The sequence below is a fragment of the Bombina bombina genome, chromosome 2, assembly GCF_027579735.1.
Source record: "Bombina bombina isolate aBomBom1 chromosome 2, aBomBom1.pri, whole genome shotgun sequence".
Lineage (NCBI taxonomy): Eukaryota > Metazoa > Chordata > Amphibia > Anura > Bombinatoridae > Bombina > Bombina bombina.
Genome location: NC_069500.1, coordinates 366,784,573 through 366,807,195, shown reverse-complemented (window position 1 = coordinate 366,807,195; position 22,623 = coordinate 366,784,573). Strand labels below are relative to the sequence as shown.

At 37.8% G+C, this 22,623-nt stretch overlaps 1 protein-coding gene across 1 annotated transcript in view; it reads right to left on the bottom strand.

The window, feature by feature from the left end:
• TCTN2 (tectonic family member 2) overlaps nucleotides 1–22,623 on the bottom strand; it is a 168,821-nt gene that overhangs the window by 138,216 nt on the left and 7,982 nt on the right. Inside the window, exon 4 of the mRNA XM_053701818.1 lies at nucleotides 21,307–21,502. Within this exon, the coding sequence (XP_053557793.1) occupies nucleotides 21,307–21,502 (196 nt within the window). The remainder of the gene's footprint in view (nucleotides 1–21,306; nucleotides 21,503–22,623) is intronic.

The following is a 22,623-nucleotide window of genomic DNA, read 5'->3' as shown; positions in this document are numbered from 1 at the left end:
ATACCTTCTTATTCAAATAAAGATAGCAATAGAATGAAGAAAAATTGATAACAGGAGTAAATTAGAAAGTTGCTTAAAATTGCATGCTCTATCTGAATCACAAAAGAAAAAATTTGGGTTCAGTGTCCCTTTAAGCTAGAGAGAATTATGAATAGTTCCAAATACCAGTCAATATTGGCACAAAACCTTCAGGCTTCTGCTAAAAAGCTGAACATGAAGAGGAACTTCATCTTTCAGCATGATAACGACCCAAAGCATACATCCAAATCAACAAAGGAATGGCTTCACCAGAAGAAGATTAAAGTTTTGGAATGGCCCAGCCAGAGCCCAGACCTGAATCCAAACGAAAATCTGTGGGGTGATCTGAAGAGGGCTGTGCACAGGAGATGCCCTCACAATCTGACAGATTTAGAGTGTGTTTGCAAAGTGGACAAATCTTGCCAAGTCAAAATGTGCCATGCTGATAGACTCATACCCAAAAAGACTGAGTGCTGTAATAAAATCAAAAGGTACTTCAACAAAGTATTAGTTTAACGGTGTGCACACTTATGCAACCATATTATTATTTTTTTAGATTTTTTCTTCCCTCTATCTAAAACATTTCAGTTTGTTTTTCAATTGAGTTGTACAGTCTATATGTCACATTAAAGGTGGAAAAAGTGGAATAGACAAAGCTTTACTAATTGTCCAAGATGTAAATCAACAGAAGCTGATCTCACATATTTTTTTATCTATGCCCGAAGATTCAGCAGTTCTGGTGTAAGATAGTATATTGGTTGAATAAATTCATACCTATTAGAGTCAAATTTAAACTAGAATATGTGTTATTGCTTATGGATGAGAAGGACATACAGAATAAGCAGTTAGTCAATACAGCTATACTAGTTGCAAGACAGTTGATTCTTAGAGGTCGGAAAGATAGAAAAGCACCTGCTATCTCAGCTTTTGTTAATAATATGCTGTTCCAATTAGCAATAGATATTAAAGATCCTTTAATCTGTTTAGATACTAAAGTAACAACCTTTTTGGCTAAATGGGAAAATGTTATATTATCACTCCCAGTCCAGACGCAAATACAAATGATATCTCCATTAAGGGATTCCCCCTTATTTCAACAATTGATATTATTAAATAGATACCCGTTATCCTGGAGAAATAGTTGATATAAAAAGTTGGAAGAAGGGAGTAGAGAAGGGGAGAGACTTAGTGTAAAAGGGATTGGGGGAGGCGAGGCTTAGCGTTTAAATTTTTTTTTTTTTTTGTAAGTTAGGTGTGTGGTTATTTGTTCAATGTTCTGCAATTGTTAGTTATAGAGCTGAACAGTTATATATACTAGAGGAGTTAAACAATCTTTAATATTTACATTAACGATAGATGTATGGTTGAACAAATGTTCAGCTATAACAAGCAATAACATTAAAAGGTCATGTACGAATAAAATATGTAAATTAAATTCTCCAAAACTAATTGTTCTGCTTTGTTATAATATCTTTTTTTGATTTATTGTTATCTCTTTTATTTATTTTTCTCTTTTTGGTGTTTAGAGAAAAAGAAAAAAAAAAAAAGGAAAAAGCTATAAAGCAGGATTTATTTAATATTATATTTTGTATAATTTCTATGACTACACAATATGATGCCCTGCGTGGCGCACAATTATGTAATTTCTCAACTTTTTTTTTCTGTTGGAGAATAATAATAAAAATTTTGAAGAAAAAAAAAAAAAGGTGGAAAAAGTTCTGAAATGATTTATCTTTGTCTCATTTTTTTACATCACAGAATACTGACATTTTAAAAGGGGTGTGTAGACTTTTTATATCCACTATATATTTTTTATATATATATATATATATATATATATATATATATATATATATATATATATATATATATATATATATATATATATATTTATTTATTTATTTATTATACACACATACATACATATACACTGTTGGATATGATGTGCGAGAAATTATGTGCGAGAGGGTATTTACGAGTGGATGTGGACTCTGTGAGAAAGAAATTGGAACATCAGACCCAGGGGACTCTTGAGTAGAAAAAAAGGACCATCGACAATCCCAGCCTGAATTTCATCACAACGTTTACGCCAGCCCATGCACACATACATGAGGCTGTTCACAACAGATGGGACATCCTACAGACTAATAGGAGTCTGACTAATTGGAAGCAGAGACCTCCACGTATGGTTTACAGAAAAGCCAGGAATATTCGTGACATTTTGGTCAAAACAGACCCCAGGGAATCCTACCAGAGGGATACGTGGTTGAAGCCTTCAAAACAGGGATATTACAGATGCGGTGACTGTGTCACATGTAATGGGATGTTGACAGGGACTACATTCCAACACCCCCACTCAAATAAAAAGTACAAAATCCGACACAGGTTGTCGTGCAACAGCACCCATGTGGTGTATGTTCTCATTTGCCCCTGTTCCCTTTTCTATGTACGGAAAACGATTACCACGTTCAAGGAGAGGATGGCTAATCATAGATATGCCATCAGGGAAGCAATTAAGAATGGGTCTTCTGACCAGCCGGTGGCTCCCCCCTTTTTGATGAACAAACACAGTGTCTCCAGTCTCAGGACTATGATCATTGATCACATACCTCCTCTGGCTAGAGGTGGCAACCATGGGAGACGTTTATTACAACTCGAAACCAAGTGGATATACACTTTGGACACAGGGGAGCCAAGGGATCTTAATATCCAGATGGACTTTGGCCCTTTAATCGGATAACACATTCTTTTGCAAAAACCTGCATCTCCTCTGATTGGTTTGTTTTGCCAATTCCCATTTCCCCCGCAACGTAATTGAACGGATCCCCATTCTGTTTCACTATATACCCCTCGTTCCACACAACACACTACTGGCTTTATAGGAATTATGACTTTCACAATAAGCAATCTTCAACCGTGTACAGTGTTACGATGATTTTGAGTGTTTTTATGTTTGACGCTGCAACAATTTGCCTTATTATTACCCGATTGTTCTGACTACCTGACTGACATGCACAGAGCCATGTGTTTGGCCCCATCGCCCTGGAGACGTGATTGGTTAGTGGCGGTGTGATGCACACTAATGGTAGTGAACGGACTATCCCGGAAGGGGCGTGGCCACATGTGCACGTGCGCCAGGAGCAGAAAATGGCGCTCATACACTGAAGGTGATATTTGGGAATAGGGCATATAAGGCTGCTGCTTCTGTTTTTAAACCAGACTCCCGGATGCCAGGTTACATCATCTGCCTGCATGTTGGTTGAATCTAGGGATGGGCGATATGGGTGGGAAAAAAAAAAAAAAAAAAAAAAAAAAAAATCGCAATTTTTTTTTATTTTATTTTTTTAAAGCGATTGCGATTTAATCGTGATTTTATTAAAATTACTATAACACCTTAATTTTTCAATAAAACTTTTATTGAACACTACAGAATCTTACTGTACATGTTTCTCAATGTCCAATACACTCTTGGAACATAGACATCAGTGACGTGTAGTAATAGGAGGCAAGGGAGGCAGTGCCTCCCCTGTCCAATCAGAAAAAGAAGTTTTTATTTATGATTAAAAAATAAAAAAAAAGTTGTGTATTTTTTTTACATTTTGTGACCCCCCCTGCTGGCTACACAGATGCAATAACATCCATTCCCATTGCCACCCATCCATGTTGCGCAATTAAGAGGCAGTGAGCTGCTCCGCTGCCCTCCAGTAATTGCGCAATATGGATGCCGACTACTGTTTAGTGCTCATTATGAGCTAGCACCACCCAGTGGTGTCTCACCGGGCCCATGCCTCTCTCCAATAGAGGCAGTTCTCAAAACCGCCTCTATGAGATGGAGGTGACCACAGCCAATCAGCATCAGTACTGCTGGGGAGGCGTGCCGGCCGGGTTTTTTGAAGCAGTGACGTGGGGCGGCTGTTGGCGGGAACAAGTGAGCAAGGGGAGCTGCAGCAAGAGAGTGCCTGCCGAGGGAGTCTGTCCCACATGGAACTTTGTGTCACTGTGACTGAGACCGGTGTCAGAGTAGACAGACCGGTAAGTAATGATAGCTTATTCATCAAAGTCTATTCCCCAATCCCCTCCCCCCCATGCTACACACACTGCACAGTCACTCGCATACCCTCCCAGCCAGGCCAGCAGAGCAGTCACTCAGAAGACTTACACAGTGTCCACCGGCTGCAATATACTTTATTTCAGGTCAGGATCATCTCTCCTCCTGGGCACTCGTGTTATTAAGCAAGTTCTCTCACTGCAGCTGTAATACAGTATGGCTATGTGATGATCGTAACATGATGTTATTTTTTTCCTGATCTAAGGGACTGAAGATTCAGAATCATTAGCATTTTCTAATGGGAAATGCTAATGATTCTGAATCTTCTGTCCCTTAGATCAGGAAAAAAAAAAAAACATGTTACGATCTCATCACATAGCCATACTGTATTACAGCTGCAGTGAGAGAACTTGCTTAATAACACGAGTGCCCAGGAGGAGAGATGATCCTGACCTGAAATAAAGTATATTGCAGCCGGTGGACATTCACACTGTTGTGAGGTCAGTAGGGGGCTAGGGACAGGACCTCATGCAATTCCATATGCTGAGCTCAGCACAATATAGTGAAGCGATTAGGAACTGAGGGGAAATGCAGCCTACACAGCCAGCTGTTATATAACAAGTGGGAACGCTGCCTGATAAGAGAACTATAAATCAAATCTTTCCCTCAGTAGCGCTGCATTTACAACCCCTTCATTCTCAGGGAAGAGCCTGTGTCCTCCTGCTGCTTAGTGCTATGTAAGGAATGTGTCCTTCTTCTTACTGTGGCTGTGGTCTTGCTAATGTTCATGGGAGACAGAGGGATCTGTACCTAAGGAAGACTCAGTAAGTTAAAAATGTTTATTTGTGAAGGGAGCCTTTGACATCACCCTAAGCACTGATAAGCTAACATCCCCCCTCCCTTTCTTGGGCCATACTTGTGCTGGGCTGCTTGGATGTTATTCTTTTAACCCCCTATCCTGTTTCACACTCAGATGTGAGGGAGATATAACAAGCTAAAAAGATTTATTGTTTTGTGTCTTAATAGTTCTTGCTCAGCAGTCACAAACTTATGGTCTTTTTAACTACTTGCTTGCCAGAATTTCATTATATTGCCAATTGAAGAAATATGTGTGTATATTGTATGTGTGTGTGTGTGTGTGTGTGTGTGTGTGTGTGTGTGTGTGTGTATGTGTGTGTGTATGTATGTATATATATATATATATATATATATATATATATATATATATATATATATATATATATATATATATATATATATATATATTGTATATAAAATCGTGTAATATGCAGTTTTAATATGTAGTTTTAAAATGGGGCTTATTTTTTTATATATTCAAAGGTAACACTAATTGTTGACATAACCCTTGCACTCAAACAGTTAATTAAAAATATTAAACAAAAAAGTGACGCCACTTTTAGAATTCTATGTTTTTTTTATTGTTTAAAGGGTAAACTAAATATAAAAAACAAATAAACTCTGTTGGATGCTATTACTGCGCATATTTGTTTGTATGGCACTGTGATATAATGCAGAACAGCATGTAGGAAGCAGTGATGTAAATCAACTCAAACCCTGATTTGGAGCTTTGTGGAGCACTGCCACTCCCAGATTTTGTCTGCAACGCTGCACACCGCAAAAGTGTTAAACACATAGTAGAATTACCACTCAGGCCTCACACAACATCACTGGTCCTGAATGGAAACTGACACTGATATATTTATCAGTACTAGTAGCGTGATTCAGCTGTGTAACTAGCGCTGCTGAATGTATTAGCGGCAGTTTCCACTCAGGACCAGCAGCGCAGTACTTATACTATGTATTTAACCCATTTGCATGGGTTAAACACGTAGTGGTGCAGGTCACTAGACTTAATACTGCATACTCTACAGAAAAAGGATATGTAGTTTTTAAACAATAATGTCCCTTTAAATTCTAAATACGGTTATGTATATATGTATATATATATATATATATATATATATATATATATATTTCTCGGGGGTATTATAGCCAGTGCCTCACCAACATCTGAGGTCACCGCACGTCACTGATAGACATACAAACCACAAAATAGTTAAAATAAAATTAGCTACCTATATATTATTTTTTACATTTCACTTCATAATACATCCAACAAGCAACCCTTAATGAACATATATAAATAAAATACATTGTAAAATGTAATTAAACTCAATGTTATGCATCACAGAAGTTAAAAAAAAAAATTACAAAAAAAAAAAAGTCAGTAAGGCACTTTAAAAGTTTTGTACAATACTCACTTTATTGCTCACAACTTTGAGCTGTCCCACAGCCACACCACTTTCAGATATCCCACACACACACTCTGCAATCTCTTCCAAAATAGCCATTTCACGGGCATTCTCAGGTCCGCCCATGGCCGCACACTGGTCTGCCTCTCACCCTCCCTCTCCGCCTTCATGATAAACAGAGTATTTTTTTTTTTTCTCAAAAAATCGTGTACTCTTGCGGTTATAAAACCGCTACGATTAATCACGGTTTAAAACTGCATCCGCGATTAATTGTGCAGCCCTAGTTGAATCCATTTGAAAAAGGTGCCAGTCAGGCACTGAAACGTCATGGGACATTTTAAGGATATTATACAATAAAAGCTAAGTTTTACAAAAATCCAGTGAGTGCTGTCTTTACATTGTGTTTATCTCTGATCCAGCACCCTGGTAGGTGTTTGCCAAATTGGAGGATAGGAGTGCAGGCCCCTGCTTTTGAACATATACTGTATATATAAAATTCCTAAGTTTTTCCCAAATGCATAATTATACAAGATGCAGGAAATTCAATTCCGAGTTTAATCTCCCATTACATAGAGAGAGTTTCCAAAGTTTTGTGCATAAAGTTGCTACAAATGTTCACAGCTAGTAAGCCATTGCCTCTAGAATTTTAATTCTGCCTCTTAAAGTGACAGTAAACTCACTTAATGGAACATTCTTTTTTTCAAATACTGTATTTTGTTTTCTGACCAGTGTCCCTTTAAGTATCTGGGGTTAATTGGCATTGGATTTTACCATACATTTGATTGGGCACATTATGTTACTAATCAGTATGCTTACTTTGTTTTGTCTGTCATTCCTAAATGTAAAATTCTGTGTTTGAGATATGAACTAAGTGCTATGGAGATGATTATGACTCCTAGAGAAATTTGGCAACCCAGAGGTCCTCAAGAACTGAGGAGGAGGAATAATAACAACACTTAAAGGGACATGAAACCCCAAAATTTTCTTTCATGATTCAGATAGAGAATACAATTTTAATCAACTTTCCAATTTACTTCTATTATTTAATTTGCTTCCTTCTCTTGTTATCCTTTGCTGAAAGGTTAATCTTGGCAAGCTCAGGGGCAGCATAGAACCTAGGTTCTAGCTGTTGATTGGTGGCTGCATATATACACATATATATATATATATATATATTTTTTTTTTTTTATATTTTTTTTTTATTGCGATTGGCTCACCCATGTGTTCAGTTAAAAACCATTATTGCATTGCTGCTCCTTCAACAAATGATACCAAGAGAATTAAACATATTAGATAATAGAAGTAAATTAGAACTTTTTTTAAAATTGTATTCTCAATTTGATTCATGAAAGAAAAATTTTGGTTTTTATGTCCCTTTAAACATCCATTATAAATTGGTGACTGACCATCCAGGAAAACACAAATATCATAAAAATGATGTGCTGACAAACAATATAATAAAAATCTAATAAACAGAATGATCAAAGAACTAGAGAGATAGAGGTGCTGTGCAATTTCCTGAGCAGTACATCCAAAAACTCAGAAGAGCACTTAGTGATCTATTAGTTTTATTCCAAAACCTGGATGTTTTGAGTGTACTATTATTACTAATGAGGTAAGCAGTAACTGCTTTCCTTAAGCACTGAATAATGAAATAGTGTTGGATCCCCTCTGTTTTGATTATGGAAACTTCCTAATTAAGCATAATATTTTGTATTAAATTTAACATTATAACCAATTCCATTTGCTATAAGCAGAAAGGGGGTTGTTGTCATATTGGTCCCACAGAAGATGGGATGGGAAGAAGAGACCTGTATGGTCTTGCAAGCTTAAGGAATAAAAAAAAAAAAAAAAACTATTGATTGTGTTGGTTCCTTAAAGGTTATCTTAATCTACTAAAGAAGCTATTAGCAAACCTAAAAAAAGGTTAAAAAAATAATACCCTTATTACTTCTGATTAATTGCCAAGTCACTCCCTTTCACTTGCTTATCCCTTTCAGTGCTAAATCAAATAGTAATAACAAAAATAATACAATCATCATAATAATAATCATCAAAAAGATTAAATATGCCACTTCCCATTACATTTTTTAATACTATACTAGATGTGCCATAATGAACATGTGATTAAGTAAAGAACAAGTGCTGTGCAACTCATTTAGGCCTGGGCATGATATTGTTTACGTATGAGACATGGTGTAAATGAAGAGCATACCCACCACCCTTCAACTCCACTACTGCTGCTGTAAAAACTCTTTCCTAACCAGGTATGTTTGTTCTAGCTTTTAAACATAGATGAGCATAGATTATATCTAAGAGTATATGAGTTTTATTATATTATTTTTGAATACTGAGTGGTAAAGTTCACCAATCCAATATACCTTGATTTAGTCCTTTTTTTCCCCGATTACACTAGATTAGTGTAACTTCTACCTTCTTTTTACAATCCTCAACTTAATCACATTATAACCCCTAGATACCAACCTGTCCACTATAGCCCCTGAGTGTACTTGGTAATGCACTTCCTTTGTACATTTAGGTTTCAACCTAACATTCATCTAACAGCTTCATCTTTGGGAATGCCTTGACATGAAGCCTGCAAAACATGGTCTGCTTTTGTTTTTCTATAAATCAACACCCTAATCCCTTCACAAAGTCGCATGTTAAAATCAAACTGACGTTTTCTCAATCTATAATTCACAATCTCTGGTACTCAAATAATGGCAAAACATCTCTGCATACTCCATATTCCCTCTCCAGACAACCAATAGGTCGTCTTTGTACTGAGTAAAAAAATATAATCTCTAAAGAATTACCTTCCCACAGATGTGGCACAGCTCCCACCACCCCATTAAAAGATTAGCATAAGAGGGGCAATTTTAATCTCCTTTAAACTAGCCTTTTTATTTCCCAACCTTGTCTCAAGGCTTTGTTGGCACTCCCCAAAACCACTACAGTTTCCCTTTTAGAACAAGATTTTAACACATTTAAGATGATCAAAATAGGAAAAGTGACCTTGTTAAAAAGAAAATGTAAAAATACAAGTGAGGCCTGGGGTCATAGTAGTGGTGAATTTAAAGAAGTGGCAGAAGAAAGTTGTAAAGACGACACAACTTTAGTTATAAGGGTAAAACAGCTGTGTAAATTACAATATTCAGAACTGGAAAAGGGAGAGATTTAGTTGTGTTGCTTGTGTAGCGCGAGTACGTTTTGTGTCTCACTGTGTTAAAGGGACAGTCTAGTCAAAATTAAACTTTCATGATTCAGATAGGTTGTGCAATTTTAAACAACTTTCCAATTGACTTTTATCATTAAACTTGCTTTGTTCTCTTGGTGGTATTTTTGAAAAACTAAACCTAGCTAGGCTCAAACTGATTTCTAAACCGTTGAAAACCGCCTCTTAGCTCAGAGCATTTTGAAAGTTTTTCACAGTTAGACAGTACTAGTTGATATGTGTCATATAGATACCATTTTGCTCACTCCCGTGGAGTTATTTAGGAGTCTGCACTGATTGGCAAAACTGTATGTCTGTCAAAAGCACTGAGATAAGGGGAAAGTCTGCTGATGCTCAGAAACAAGGTAATCACGTAGGTAAAACATATATTAATATAACAGTGTTAGTTATGCAAAACTGGGGAATGGGCTATAAAGGGATTATCTAACTTTTGAAACAATAACAATTCTGGTGTAGACTGTCCCTTTAATAGATTTGGAATGGTCAGGACAGCTTTAGAATAGGAAGATCATAATGGAGTGCAGAGGGTGGTGTAGAAAGGTGGGGTCACTGTTATTAATAGAATTACTTACTGGCTATAAGGTAATTTGAAGAGATTTAAAGGGACAGTCTAGACCCAATACTTATTCTTTATCACTTATTGTTACATACCAGACAAGCATCTTGCAATGGGCTCCACATCTATAAGCTTGTAAGAAGTACATGAAACTTTTAAATAATCATCGTTTGTTAGCAACTGAAAATGGCTGGCAAGCTCCGCCCACAGCTTTCTTCTTGCCCAGTTAGCTGATTTCTTATGTGACAGTTTAGCAGTGCACGTTTATATTTTTCAGTTAGCTATTTCAAATTGCATATGTGCAATTTTTTTGCCTCAGCCAGAAATGCAGGGGACATTTATTGTAGGCGGACCGGCATCAGTTCCTACATCTAGCATTAGGTATTGTGGCTGTCTAGTGGCAGTTCTGTTTGCTTTTTGTTTGTGATTTTTTTCTACTGCAAGTGATTATTATAATGTAATCTTTATAATCTGATTATGTTTTTGTTAATAAAGTCTGATGAAGTTTAGGTCCTCACTAATTATAATTATAAAACAATGGTTTTCCTGATCTCACGGTCTGTGCAGGCAGACACAGCTCTGCACCACCCCCTCAAATAGGGCTAAATTACAAGTGAGTCGCAAAAGTTTTTGCGCTATTGATATTGTGTTTTTGCAAGCCATTTTCATTGCGCTGATATTACAAGTTGAGCAAAATCAAGATTGGGCTAGCATAATGGCCTTTTATGCTTCAATCCTTACCGTGATCTCAGAGCTGTGGTTAACCGTTTTCCGAAACAAAACAGTCTCACAAAACACATCAAAAATACATTACAAAGTACACTTACACTCATAATAACACTGTCAAATAAACATTATTTAAAAAAAATATTGCACAAAAAAATTATAAGGGATCAACGATATGAGATCTCAGGTGTTAGAAAAAAAAGCCACCAAACTACTTTTACAAAGAGATACATACAGATGAGCTTATTATAGTATGTGATTATTTTTGTGCATATTACAGTATGCGATCAGGTATGCAGATATTAAAAAAAACATGTTAAAGAACATTGGAATATGAAATATTAATATTTTCATGTCAGGTTTGCGCTAATAAGAATTTGTCATGGCGTTTGCTCGACAGAGTGGGTCTTTTTTTTCCCTCTCCATTGATTTCTATGGGGGAATACATGCACGTGAAAACGCTATTTGGGTTACCGCTAGCGCAAAAATATTTTTTTCTGAACTTGTAAAACTAGCGCAACCTAACGCAAAAAGCTTAACACTAGCAGAGTTTTTGCGATCGCTGAAAAAAACAAAAACATGTCACTTGTAATCTAGCCCTATGCATATAGTAATAAACATATTAATTATATAAACTTATTATCTTACCTAAATAGAGAAGTTGCTTCTTCAGATGGCAGTAAGCTGAGGCAGGAATAGGCAGGCACATAGACAGCCACGGACAGACAGACACACATATACACAGTCCAGAATAGCCAGACAAACACATGCAAGTGCACATGCACAAACAAACACGATCAGTCATTGAGATAACTTGCTGGCTAGCCCATGATCTGACTAAAAAATAAGGATTCTTGTGACTCAGTTTTTGTTAGTAGAGAGATTATCAACCATGTCATAAGGAATTAACTATATTAGAGAACAACTCTTTATTCACACTAAACAATATTTTGTGTATGTACTTCTAAATTAAGGCTTGAGAAGCCTTCCAATGGGAATTAACTGCTGCAACTTGACTATATTGACTTCTGATCTGGACATAATATAAATTTAAAGTGCCATAAAAAAATTGAGATCTGTGCATATCCTAAAATGGCTAATTAAGTAAAAATAGTTTGCATAAAAAAATTGTTTAAAAATTGCTGGCAAAAATGGTAAAATAACTAAAAAATAAGCAAAATTAGTTACATAGCCATGCAGTCTGGAGAAGTCTGATCCACCCCCTTTCTTAGTGTTTAGCATCAGAAACACAGGCATTGTATTTTAACTGAGTTCACATCAGGTTATTTGCTTTGTAGGCATGCTCCAGCAGATAATAACTGCTAAAGTCTTGCATTCTACCAATGCAAAGGTGGATATAGATGCAGCCATAAAAGGAATTGTGTGTGTGTGTGGGGGGGGGGGGGGGGGGGGAGTTAGAGCTGTACAATTCGGAAACTTAACAGAAAGGGTTAATGGTGAAGCACTGCAGTATAAATTTGCAGGTAAAGTAATTAAAGTACATATAAATATTTTGTCTATATCCTAACTTGTTGTATGTTGATTTAATTATTATTTGGGAGACTTTTTTCATATTTTGCAAATTAATTTAATGGATAGAATTAATAAAAAATATTAAGCATATAAATATATATTTTTAAATATTATCTGTTCTAAAGTGGCAAAAACTTTATTCCCATAGGGTTCCATTTCGGAACATAACTACATGTGCAAATTAACGGTTGCCTTTCCACCATTTTCACAGGGATTTCAATAAATTTATGTAATCTCGTGTGAGATGCCAAAAACCACCTCATCATTACCTTTTACATTGAATTTCAAAGCTGTACTTGAGGAGGATGGTGTTTTAGTGCTTTTTACTTTTTTTTAATGATTTTCCTATTAGCAGTGCAGCACATGCAGATGTGCACACACATGCACATACACATATACACTTACACACAGATGCAGTCACACACACAGATGCAGTCACACACTCACACAGATGCAGTCACACACACAGATGCAGTCACACACACAGATGCACATTCACACACACAGATGCAGTCACACACACAGATGCAGTCACACACACAGATGCAGTCACACACTCACACAGATGCAGTCACACACACAGATGCAGTCACACACACAGATGCACATTCACACACACAGATGCACATTCACACACACAGATGCGCAGTCACACACACAGATGTGCAGTCACACACACAGATGCAGTCACACACACAGATGCAGTCACACACACAGATGCAGTCACACACACAGATGCACATTCACACACACAGATGCACATTCACACACACAGATGCACATTCACACACACAGATGCGCAGTCACACACACAGATGCAGTCACACACACAGATGCAGTCACACACACAGATGCACATTCACACACACAGATGAACATTCACACACACAGATGCAGTCACACACACAGATGCAGTCACACACACAGATGCAGTCACACACACAGATGCAGTCACACACACACACAGATGCACATTCACACACACAGATGCAGTCACACACTCACCCAGATGCACATTCACACACACAGATGCAGTCACACACTCACACAGATGCAGTCACACACTCACACAGATGCAGTCACACACTCACACAGATGCACATTCACACACACAGATGCAGTCACACACTCACACAGATGCACATTCACACACACAGATGCAGTCACACACTCACACAGATGCACATTCACACACACAGATGCAGTCACACACACAGATGCAGTCACACACTCACACAGATGCACATTCACACACACAGATGCAGTCACACACTCACACAGATGCACATTCACACACACAGATGCAGTCACACACTCACACAGATGCACATTCACACACACAGATGCAGTCACACACTCACACAGATGCACATTCACACACACAGATGCAGTCACACACTCACACAGATGCACATTCACACACACAGATGCAGTCACACACTCACACAGATGCACATTCACACACACAGATGCAGTCACACACACACACACACAGATGCACATTCACACACACAGATGCAGTCACACACTCACACAGATGCACATTCACACACACAGATGCAGTCACACACTCACACAGATGCACAGTCACACACACAGATGCAGTCACACACTCACACAGATGCACATTCACACACACAGATGCAGTCACACACACAGATGCAGTCACACACACACACAGATGCACATTCACACACACAGATGCAGTCACACACTCACACAGATGCACATTCACACACACAGATGCAGTCACACACTCACACAGATGCACATTCACACACACAGATGCAGTCACACACTCACACAGATGCACATTCACACACACAGATGCAGTCACACACTCACACAGATGCACATTCACACACACAGATGCAGTCACACACTCACACAGATGCACATTCACACACACAGATGCAGTCACACACTCACACAGATGCACATTCACACACACAGATGCAGTCACACACTCACACAGATGCACATTCACACACACAGATGCAGTCACACACTCACACAGATGCACAGTCACACACATAGATACACACAGATGCACATTCACACACACAGATGCAGTCACACACTCACACAGATGCACATTCACACACACAGATGCAGTCACACACACACACACACACACACACACAGATGCACATTCACACACACAGATGCAGTCACACACACACACACACACAGATGCACATTCACACACACAGATGCAGTCACACACTCACACAGATGCACATTCACACACACAGATGCAGTCACACACTCACACAGATGCACATTCACACACACAGATGCAGTCACACACTCACACAGATGCACATTCACACACACAGATGCAGTCACACACTCACACAGATGCACATTCACACACACAGATGCAGTCACACACTCACACAGATGCACAGTCACACACATAGATACACACAGATGCACATTCACACACACAGATGCAGTCACACACTCACACACAGATGCAGTCACACACACACACACACACAGATGCACATTCACACACACAGATGCAGTCACACACTCACACAGATGCACATTCACACACACAGATGCAGTCACACACACAGATGCAGTCACACACACACACAGATGCACATTCACACACACAGATGCAGTCACACACTCACACAGATGCACATTCACACACACAGATGCAGTCACACACTCACACAGATGCACATTCACACACACAGATGCAGTCACACACTCACACAGATGCACATTCACACACACAGATGCAGTCACACACTCACACAGATGCACAGTCACACACATAGATACACACAGATGCACATTCACACACACAGATGCAGTCACACACTCACACAGATGCACATTCACACACACAGATGCAGTCACACACACACACACACAGATGCACATTCACACACACAGATGCAGTCACACACACACACACACACACACACAGATGCACATTCACACACACAGATGCAGTCACACACTCACACAGATGCACAGTCACACACAGATGCAGTCACACACATAGATACACACAGATGCACAGTCACACACACATAGATACACACAGATGCACAGTCACACACATACATACACACAGATGCACAGTCACACACATAGATGCACAGTCACACACACATACACACACAGATGCACAGTCACACAGCATAAATATACATACATTATGTTTTTTGAAACAGGAATTATTTAATAGATTACATTTTCATTTAGAATTCTTAATAGGCATATTTTTTTTTAGTTTTATACAGTCTTTCAGATATTGTGATTTTTTTTTTTATCTTGGCAACTAGGGCTAAGAAGTGCATAAGAATACATTATAAATACCTAGAGAGCATACCAGAAGCAATCTGTGTCGGTTCTTTGCAGTCCTATCTACAGTTTGCTTCTTTTAGATAAGAGTTGTTTGTTTTTTTACTTCAGCCAGAATCCTTTGAAGCACCCGTTGTGCAGGGAACACTGATCCTTCACACATGACCACTACACAAGGGGTCGTCTGTACATTTACTTACATTTGTGATAAGCAAGTGTGACTAGGGCTTGAGTTTGTATTTGAAATGAATCATTGTGGTAAAGAGCCGTGCAGATGACCCCTTGTGCAGTGAGGTGTGAATAGTGTTCGCTGGACACCGGCTTTTTTACAGTTTTTTTTTAGACAGGAACTAGGAAGACACAGACAAATCTGTAAATACAGAAGTGACAGGCACATGTTTTTTACTTAAAAATAAAGAGTAAAAGTTTGCTGTGTAGATGTGATAATAAACTTCAGAATACTGCTGTTCCGCGGAAAAACAACAAGAAATTGGACAGGGAAAATAAGATGACTATTTTAAAAACATTTATAAATTAAGAATTGAATATGTTTTAAATATAAACCATTGCCAAAAACTGTTGCTATATTTACATCTAACAATACAGGCTCTTTAATATCTACCTTTAAATTAACCACTGTGCCCTGATTCACTTTCAGTACTGTCCCAGCTCATATCGCAACTTCTACCTGCTGCATGACTTTAGAGACAGAATGTTTATTTATCATGCGTGCAGGTTTGTTTTACTCTTGTGTGTGGGTTATTAAAATTTTTAATATGTGCCTCCCTTGAGTCGTAGTAAATCCCCCAGGCTCTAAGAATAAAAATGCCCAAAGCAAATGTGAGGGAAAGGGTTTGGGATAAACTAGCAACCACCGGGAGCCTTCAGCACAAAGAGATGGAAAGAGGGAAGGAGAACACCGCTTTTAAATGCAGCGCTATGCAGAGTAGTGCTCAAAGTTAAACTCTTAATGGAACGAAAATCACAACCAACAATAATGGGGAATCTTTAAGAAGCAACACACCAGTGTTTAAACCACGCATGCGCAAATCAGCGTGTGCGAGCATGGCAACTAATTTACGAGTCGATCGTTATTAGAGAAGACCTAACATAACCATCTGCGTGCAAAAGGTGGGTGGAGCCTGGCAACCATTTTCGGCAGTTTACAAATAAAAGTGTTATACATTTTCAGCTACCACCTTCCAGCTGCTGTACAAAGGACTTGGTGCAGGACGCTTATTGTATGTGTTTAAATAGATAGGCAAAACTTATGTTTGGGTGTAGACTGTCCCTTTAAGGTGGCTCCCGCTCTGGTCTGGTAGCAGTAGTGAGCTACATTGAGTTTAATGGCGCAATCGGGCCGGCTGTGAAAAGACAGCGTGCCCGATGCGCTTAGGGAAAACAAACAGACCCGCTCAGTAGAGCCAGGAGCGGCGTATTGTAAAAGTAATTTTCGTAGGAATTTTTCTCTGAAATCCTTTCAGGTAGAAGATGGCACTAAGCAGATGTTATATAATTCTGCACTATGTGCAGAATTATATAACATTATTTTGTGAGTTTACTGGCCCTTTAAATTAATCATAAAGCCATGTCTGCTTTAAAGGGATAGTAAACCTAAAAAAAAACTTTACACGATTGCAAACTTTGTGACATAAACTTTTACTTTGCAAATAACATCTTTAAGCAATTTTTGTTTGTTTACCTGCAATTTACAAAAATAAACCTTTATCCTGCCAAACCCCTCCCTCCGGATCCTCATTATGTATATCAAATCAAACTGTTCTACCTAGGTAGAACAGTCATGGCGGCCCGCATGCGCATTCTGTCTTCTCTGTGATCCCCGCATGCGCAAATCTCATTGTCAAGCTTAGGAGCCGGAGCAGAGTGCGGGCGGGGTATTACTAGGAACATATCATGTGATTGCCCTCAAATTTTACAAATGACAGTGGAGCCGGCACTTATTCCATACAAAACATATGACCTTTATTGTCCATATACTGTGGTTTTATTAATGTGACAATAAGGTTCATATGTTTTATGTGGAAGAAGTTCCGGCTCCACTATCATTTGTTCCTGTATTCCCTGGTCTGGAGGGGTTTGGGCTTGTTCCGTGAGGTCTCTGGTACATCTGATCGTTGTGACAAACGAGCTGTCTCCGCTGCAGTAGCTCCTAGACAGTGGGCTGTTTGCAGCATCGAGCATACAGCGTTAGTGTTAGGAGTGGTGAGGACGCTGGTGCAGTTAGTGTAAAATCTTGTTTTCCTGCTGAGTAATGAGTATACATCATAAACCTGCCCATGGATGCTCATTTGCTGAGTGTTAGTTGTAGAAGCTTAAGACCTCTGCTTGTGGGACCAGGGACGTCCCAGTGTAGGGAGCAAACTGCCTGCTCAGCTCCTTTCAGTGACATTGTGTCCTCGGTCCCCCACTGACTCAGGCAATACTCACTAATTAGACAGTGTCACAGGAATCCCGGTACGGAACCTGATAGGAGCGTGTGCTTTAGAGGAAATAAATATGTTTAACTGATCACAGCCGCTGATGTATCTCCGTCTCATCTGTCACTCATCTTGCCGCTTACAACCTACACTAACCATGCATGCAGCAGCCACTCACTGTGCTTCAGGCAGTTTTCTGGCACTGGCCAGATAGGAGAATAACTTCTCTTGTACATACATGACAAGCCCAAATAACAGTTCTAATCTAAATATGCAAATTAGATGATCCTTGCTGCCCTGCTATTGGTTAATGGAATTGCATAGGTAATGAGAAAACCCAGCCTACATTTAGGGGCGGGCATTAGTGCCGTTTGGAGGAGAAATAAAAATATAATTTTTATTCTGAAGCAAACTTCGTTTAAAAATCAAAGTAAGTGGGATTAAATATGTAAACCTTTACCTAGCTGATGACGTTTTTATTAGTTGAAAAAAGAAAATATTTATAACCCTTTAAGGCATTTTATCTTTGAGATCTATTGAAGGTAGAGGGTTAGTTTGGTTGCCATGTCTATATGTGAATGAGTGAGGTAACAACTTCAAAAAGATAGAGGCACCTCCACGGCTTGCATTTAAAATATTTTTATTTATTTTTTTTATTTATTTTTTTTCACTGCAGAAAACCCTTTTTTTAATTGTCAGATTATAAAAGACAAAGTTCCCTATCTTACCAACTAACATATTAAGTCAATATACCCATTTATTTTGCTCAGTCACATCTCAGCACTTTCTCTTTCAGGAGTGATACAGTAAATACTCCAGTAAAATTGTAAAGTTGGTGCAATTAAAGGCATAGCTTTATATCTTTTTTTTTTTTTTTTTTTTTTAACAGTAAAACAATAGTATATTTGACAAAGTACAAGACAAGATATTCATGAAGCTACCAAGGCCTTATCTATATAATAATCACATATTGATTCATATCTTAATTATGACCTGTTAACAGTTTTCCTAAATGTCTACACCGTTGGAGCTTTTCTCTGTATTAACTTATATCATATTTTTCTTAAAGTGTTGTGAGTCCCACAGATTCAAGATGTTACTGTCATAAAACATTATTTTCCAAGCTTGTCCATGAACTTAAGAGTTAATAACCATTAAACATCCCAAAGGGAGTGCAGCACAGGACAGGAAGGATATTAACTGAGAATAATAAAGAATCTATAGGACAACTAATGGGCAGATATAATTTACTAAACCAGGTAAAATAATTAATAGCAACACTGTAGTATTATGTGAAAGTTACCATAAAATGAGAGATAAAAAAAAAAAATTGGTGTGCGGTATAGGCAAGATAAACAGCGTGGTTAAATCTCCTTAATAAGGAGGTGTATTATATATGTGGGGGGGAGGGTGGGGGACAGGTGGTTACTTAGATATGATACGATATACAACCACTACTCAAGGAGAAGGGGAAATACTACATCATCAATGGGGAACAAAGGACACTAGTACACGGTGACTGAAAACTAATATGTTCTAACGACATATTTATGTAAAGAGGTCTATAAGCAGCTGAACTACTAGCGAGTACCGGAGTAGAAAGTGTTGATTATATGTTATACTTTCAATATATCTATCTGGACGGGACCTGAATATCCAGATTTGGAAATTTGGTATAGCTTTCCTAACTTATTTAAACTATAGTGAGAGAGGAGATAATGCCTAGTATCAATATCGCAGGACCAGCCTGCTCTGTAAAACCTTATAGATACCGTAATTTCTTGAAATAATGTAAGATTTTCTTCCGCCCGGAGCATTCATTAAATAAAGGTAAAAAATAAATAAATGCCAAAGCTTTCACTTATAATACTCCTGTACACATCTTACCCTTTTATAGCAAGCCGAACGCGTCAGTGGGTCACTGGGAATCACCCAGGTCCTTCGACCTTAGCTGTGTAACCACTTACATCAAGTTTTTAATTTGTTGTTTTGGAATAAAGAAATATTTTAAATGCAAGCCGTGGAGGTGCCTCTATCGTTTTGAAGTTGGTATACTGTCTGTGTTATAGGGAGAGCACTCACTGAGACATTTACCCTCAGACCCCACTGCCGGTCACGTGACTGAAGAACGTCCGTCGACGTAATCGACCGCACACGCATCCTGACGGGAAGGAGCAGACACAGAACGCTGAATGACGAGAAGCCGGGTATCTGCAAGTGAGTAGAGTCTCCCAAACAAACCGCCGGTATTACCAGGTTTATGGAACAGAGGAGATGAGACCCGGTCACCAGCAAAAACTGTGAGTTGATACCCACGAAGTAAAGGGAGATATATATGTGTGTGTGTGTGTGTGTGTGTGTGAGTACGGAAGAATACGGTGGGGCATGAGAAAGATTGTGTCACGGAGGAAAAGGCAGTGGGTAAATTGTGCATTAAACTAAGAAGGTTTTACACAGAAGGGACAGACACAGGTGCTAAGCGAGTGTTTGGTATAAATGAGTGAAGTAAGACATGCAGCAGTGGGAGCAATCATTTCTACTCATGATGTCAGTATGCGGTTTTCTTCCTTTAGAGAGCTTGGTTGCCACAAACAAAATATGTTTCCAATTTCAATAGATTTGCACTGTGGGTAGGGATCTTTATTTTTTCCCCCTGATAAATCTGTAATTATTATTATTATTATTATTATGATCAGGTATTCTTAGAGCGCCAACACTTCTCATTAGACTTAGGTGAAATCTTGAACTAAACAATATTTCACTAAATTAACCTTAAAAATATTTATTAAGTGACCCTGAAATGACAGTGGCCATGATTAATTGAGAACGGTCAACCAATCATACCACTAAGCAGGATTAATATATAAAAGTATGTGTCCTAATCAGGTGTCTTTTAAATTGAACATATTATTTTCAGCCTCACTTAAAAATAATAATAATAATAATACAAATACATATGAATCAAGCATTTATTGCTGCTATCCTTATTTCAAACAACTAAGAGATTATACTGGCAAATTCATTTTAAATGAAGTACAGGATAAAAATTAAACATAAGATACGGTATCTCTGGAGCTTGTATCTGATGTCCAATCAGCATTAGAGTCAGAAAACAAGCTGCTATCCATGACAGATACAAGACTGCTCCTTACCTGACACAGTCCCTGTGAACGTGCTATTGGCAGAGATTGCAGCTTGTATAAGGAGACTGCCCACAACACTCTGATTCTCACACGCAGAAACCTGGAGAGTATCCACAATGCAGGGAGATTCCATGCAGCAAAATGACTCATTTGTAGTACATAGTGTTCTGTTCAAATGTATAGTGACATTAAATATATTCTGCAACTAAACAAAAACACAAAAGATTATAAGATTCAATCTGCCCATAAATTAATAAAAAAAAAAAAATCTGATAAAATGTATATTAGTGGATTTTTCTGTTTAGTATGCATAATATTCAGGATAGTCATACATTTATTCCATACAGATATGAACTGTTCACTGCGTTAAAATGTATTCTAAAATCCTTGAAATTTTTCATGATTTCTATTAATGTAAAATATAACTGCCCCTGTACTTCTGTTACTAAATACAGAAATAAATGCACAGTATTGAAAATACTGTAAAATATAGAAAGATTACATATGTAATACACTGTATGTAAAGAATACATACATATTATGGGCTAGATTACGAGTGGAGCGCTATTTATAGTTTGCGCGATAACTCCGCTAGAAGTAAGCTTTTGGGTGCATCGTGTACCGCTCATATTACAGGTTGAAAGTAAAGGGTTTTCACTTGCACAGTAACCCAGCGCACACAAAAAGCCAAACTTCAAATATCACAACCGCGTTAACACCCTACTCGTGCTAACCCAACATGAAAATATGAATATTTCAAATTACAATGTTCTTCACATAGCAAAATATTTTCTATTTATTCCTAAATAGATATTTCTAGATATTGTTTTCTTTTGGTAAAATATAATGTCTATACCGATAGATTATATATATATATATATATATATATATATATATATATATATATATATATATATATATATATATATATACATATATATACATATATATACACACACATACTCTTTCTAGTCAAACACAGATAAATACATATGTACACATATTAACACACACACATTATATATATATATATATATATATATATATATATAAATACAGAGATCCCAGCCACTGAGTCTTAGTATGAAAGAATTTTAATTCTTCAACAAAGGATACAGTACAGTGTAATCTTTCACACTATGCAATAATAACATAAATAGGAGAAGTGTACGATGCAAGTTCATTCAAATCCACACATACCCCATCCAAACACATCCGTACCAAACAATCAGCAAGAATATGAAAAGTAAAATTAACAAAAACAACAAAAGTTCAAAAAGTTACTAACCCTCCCAGGCCGTCCCCAGGGAGTGAAAACAGACACCA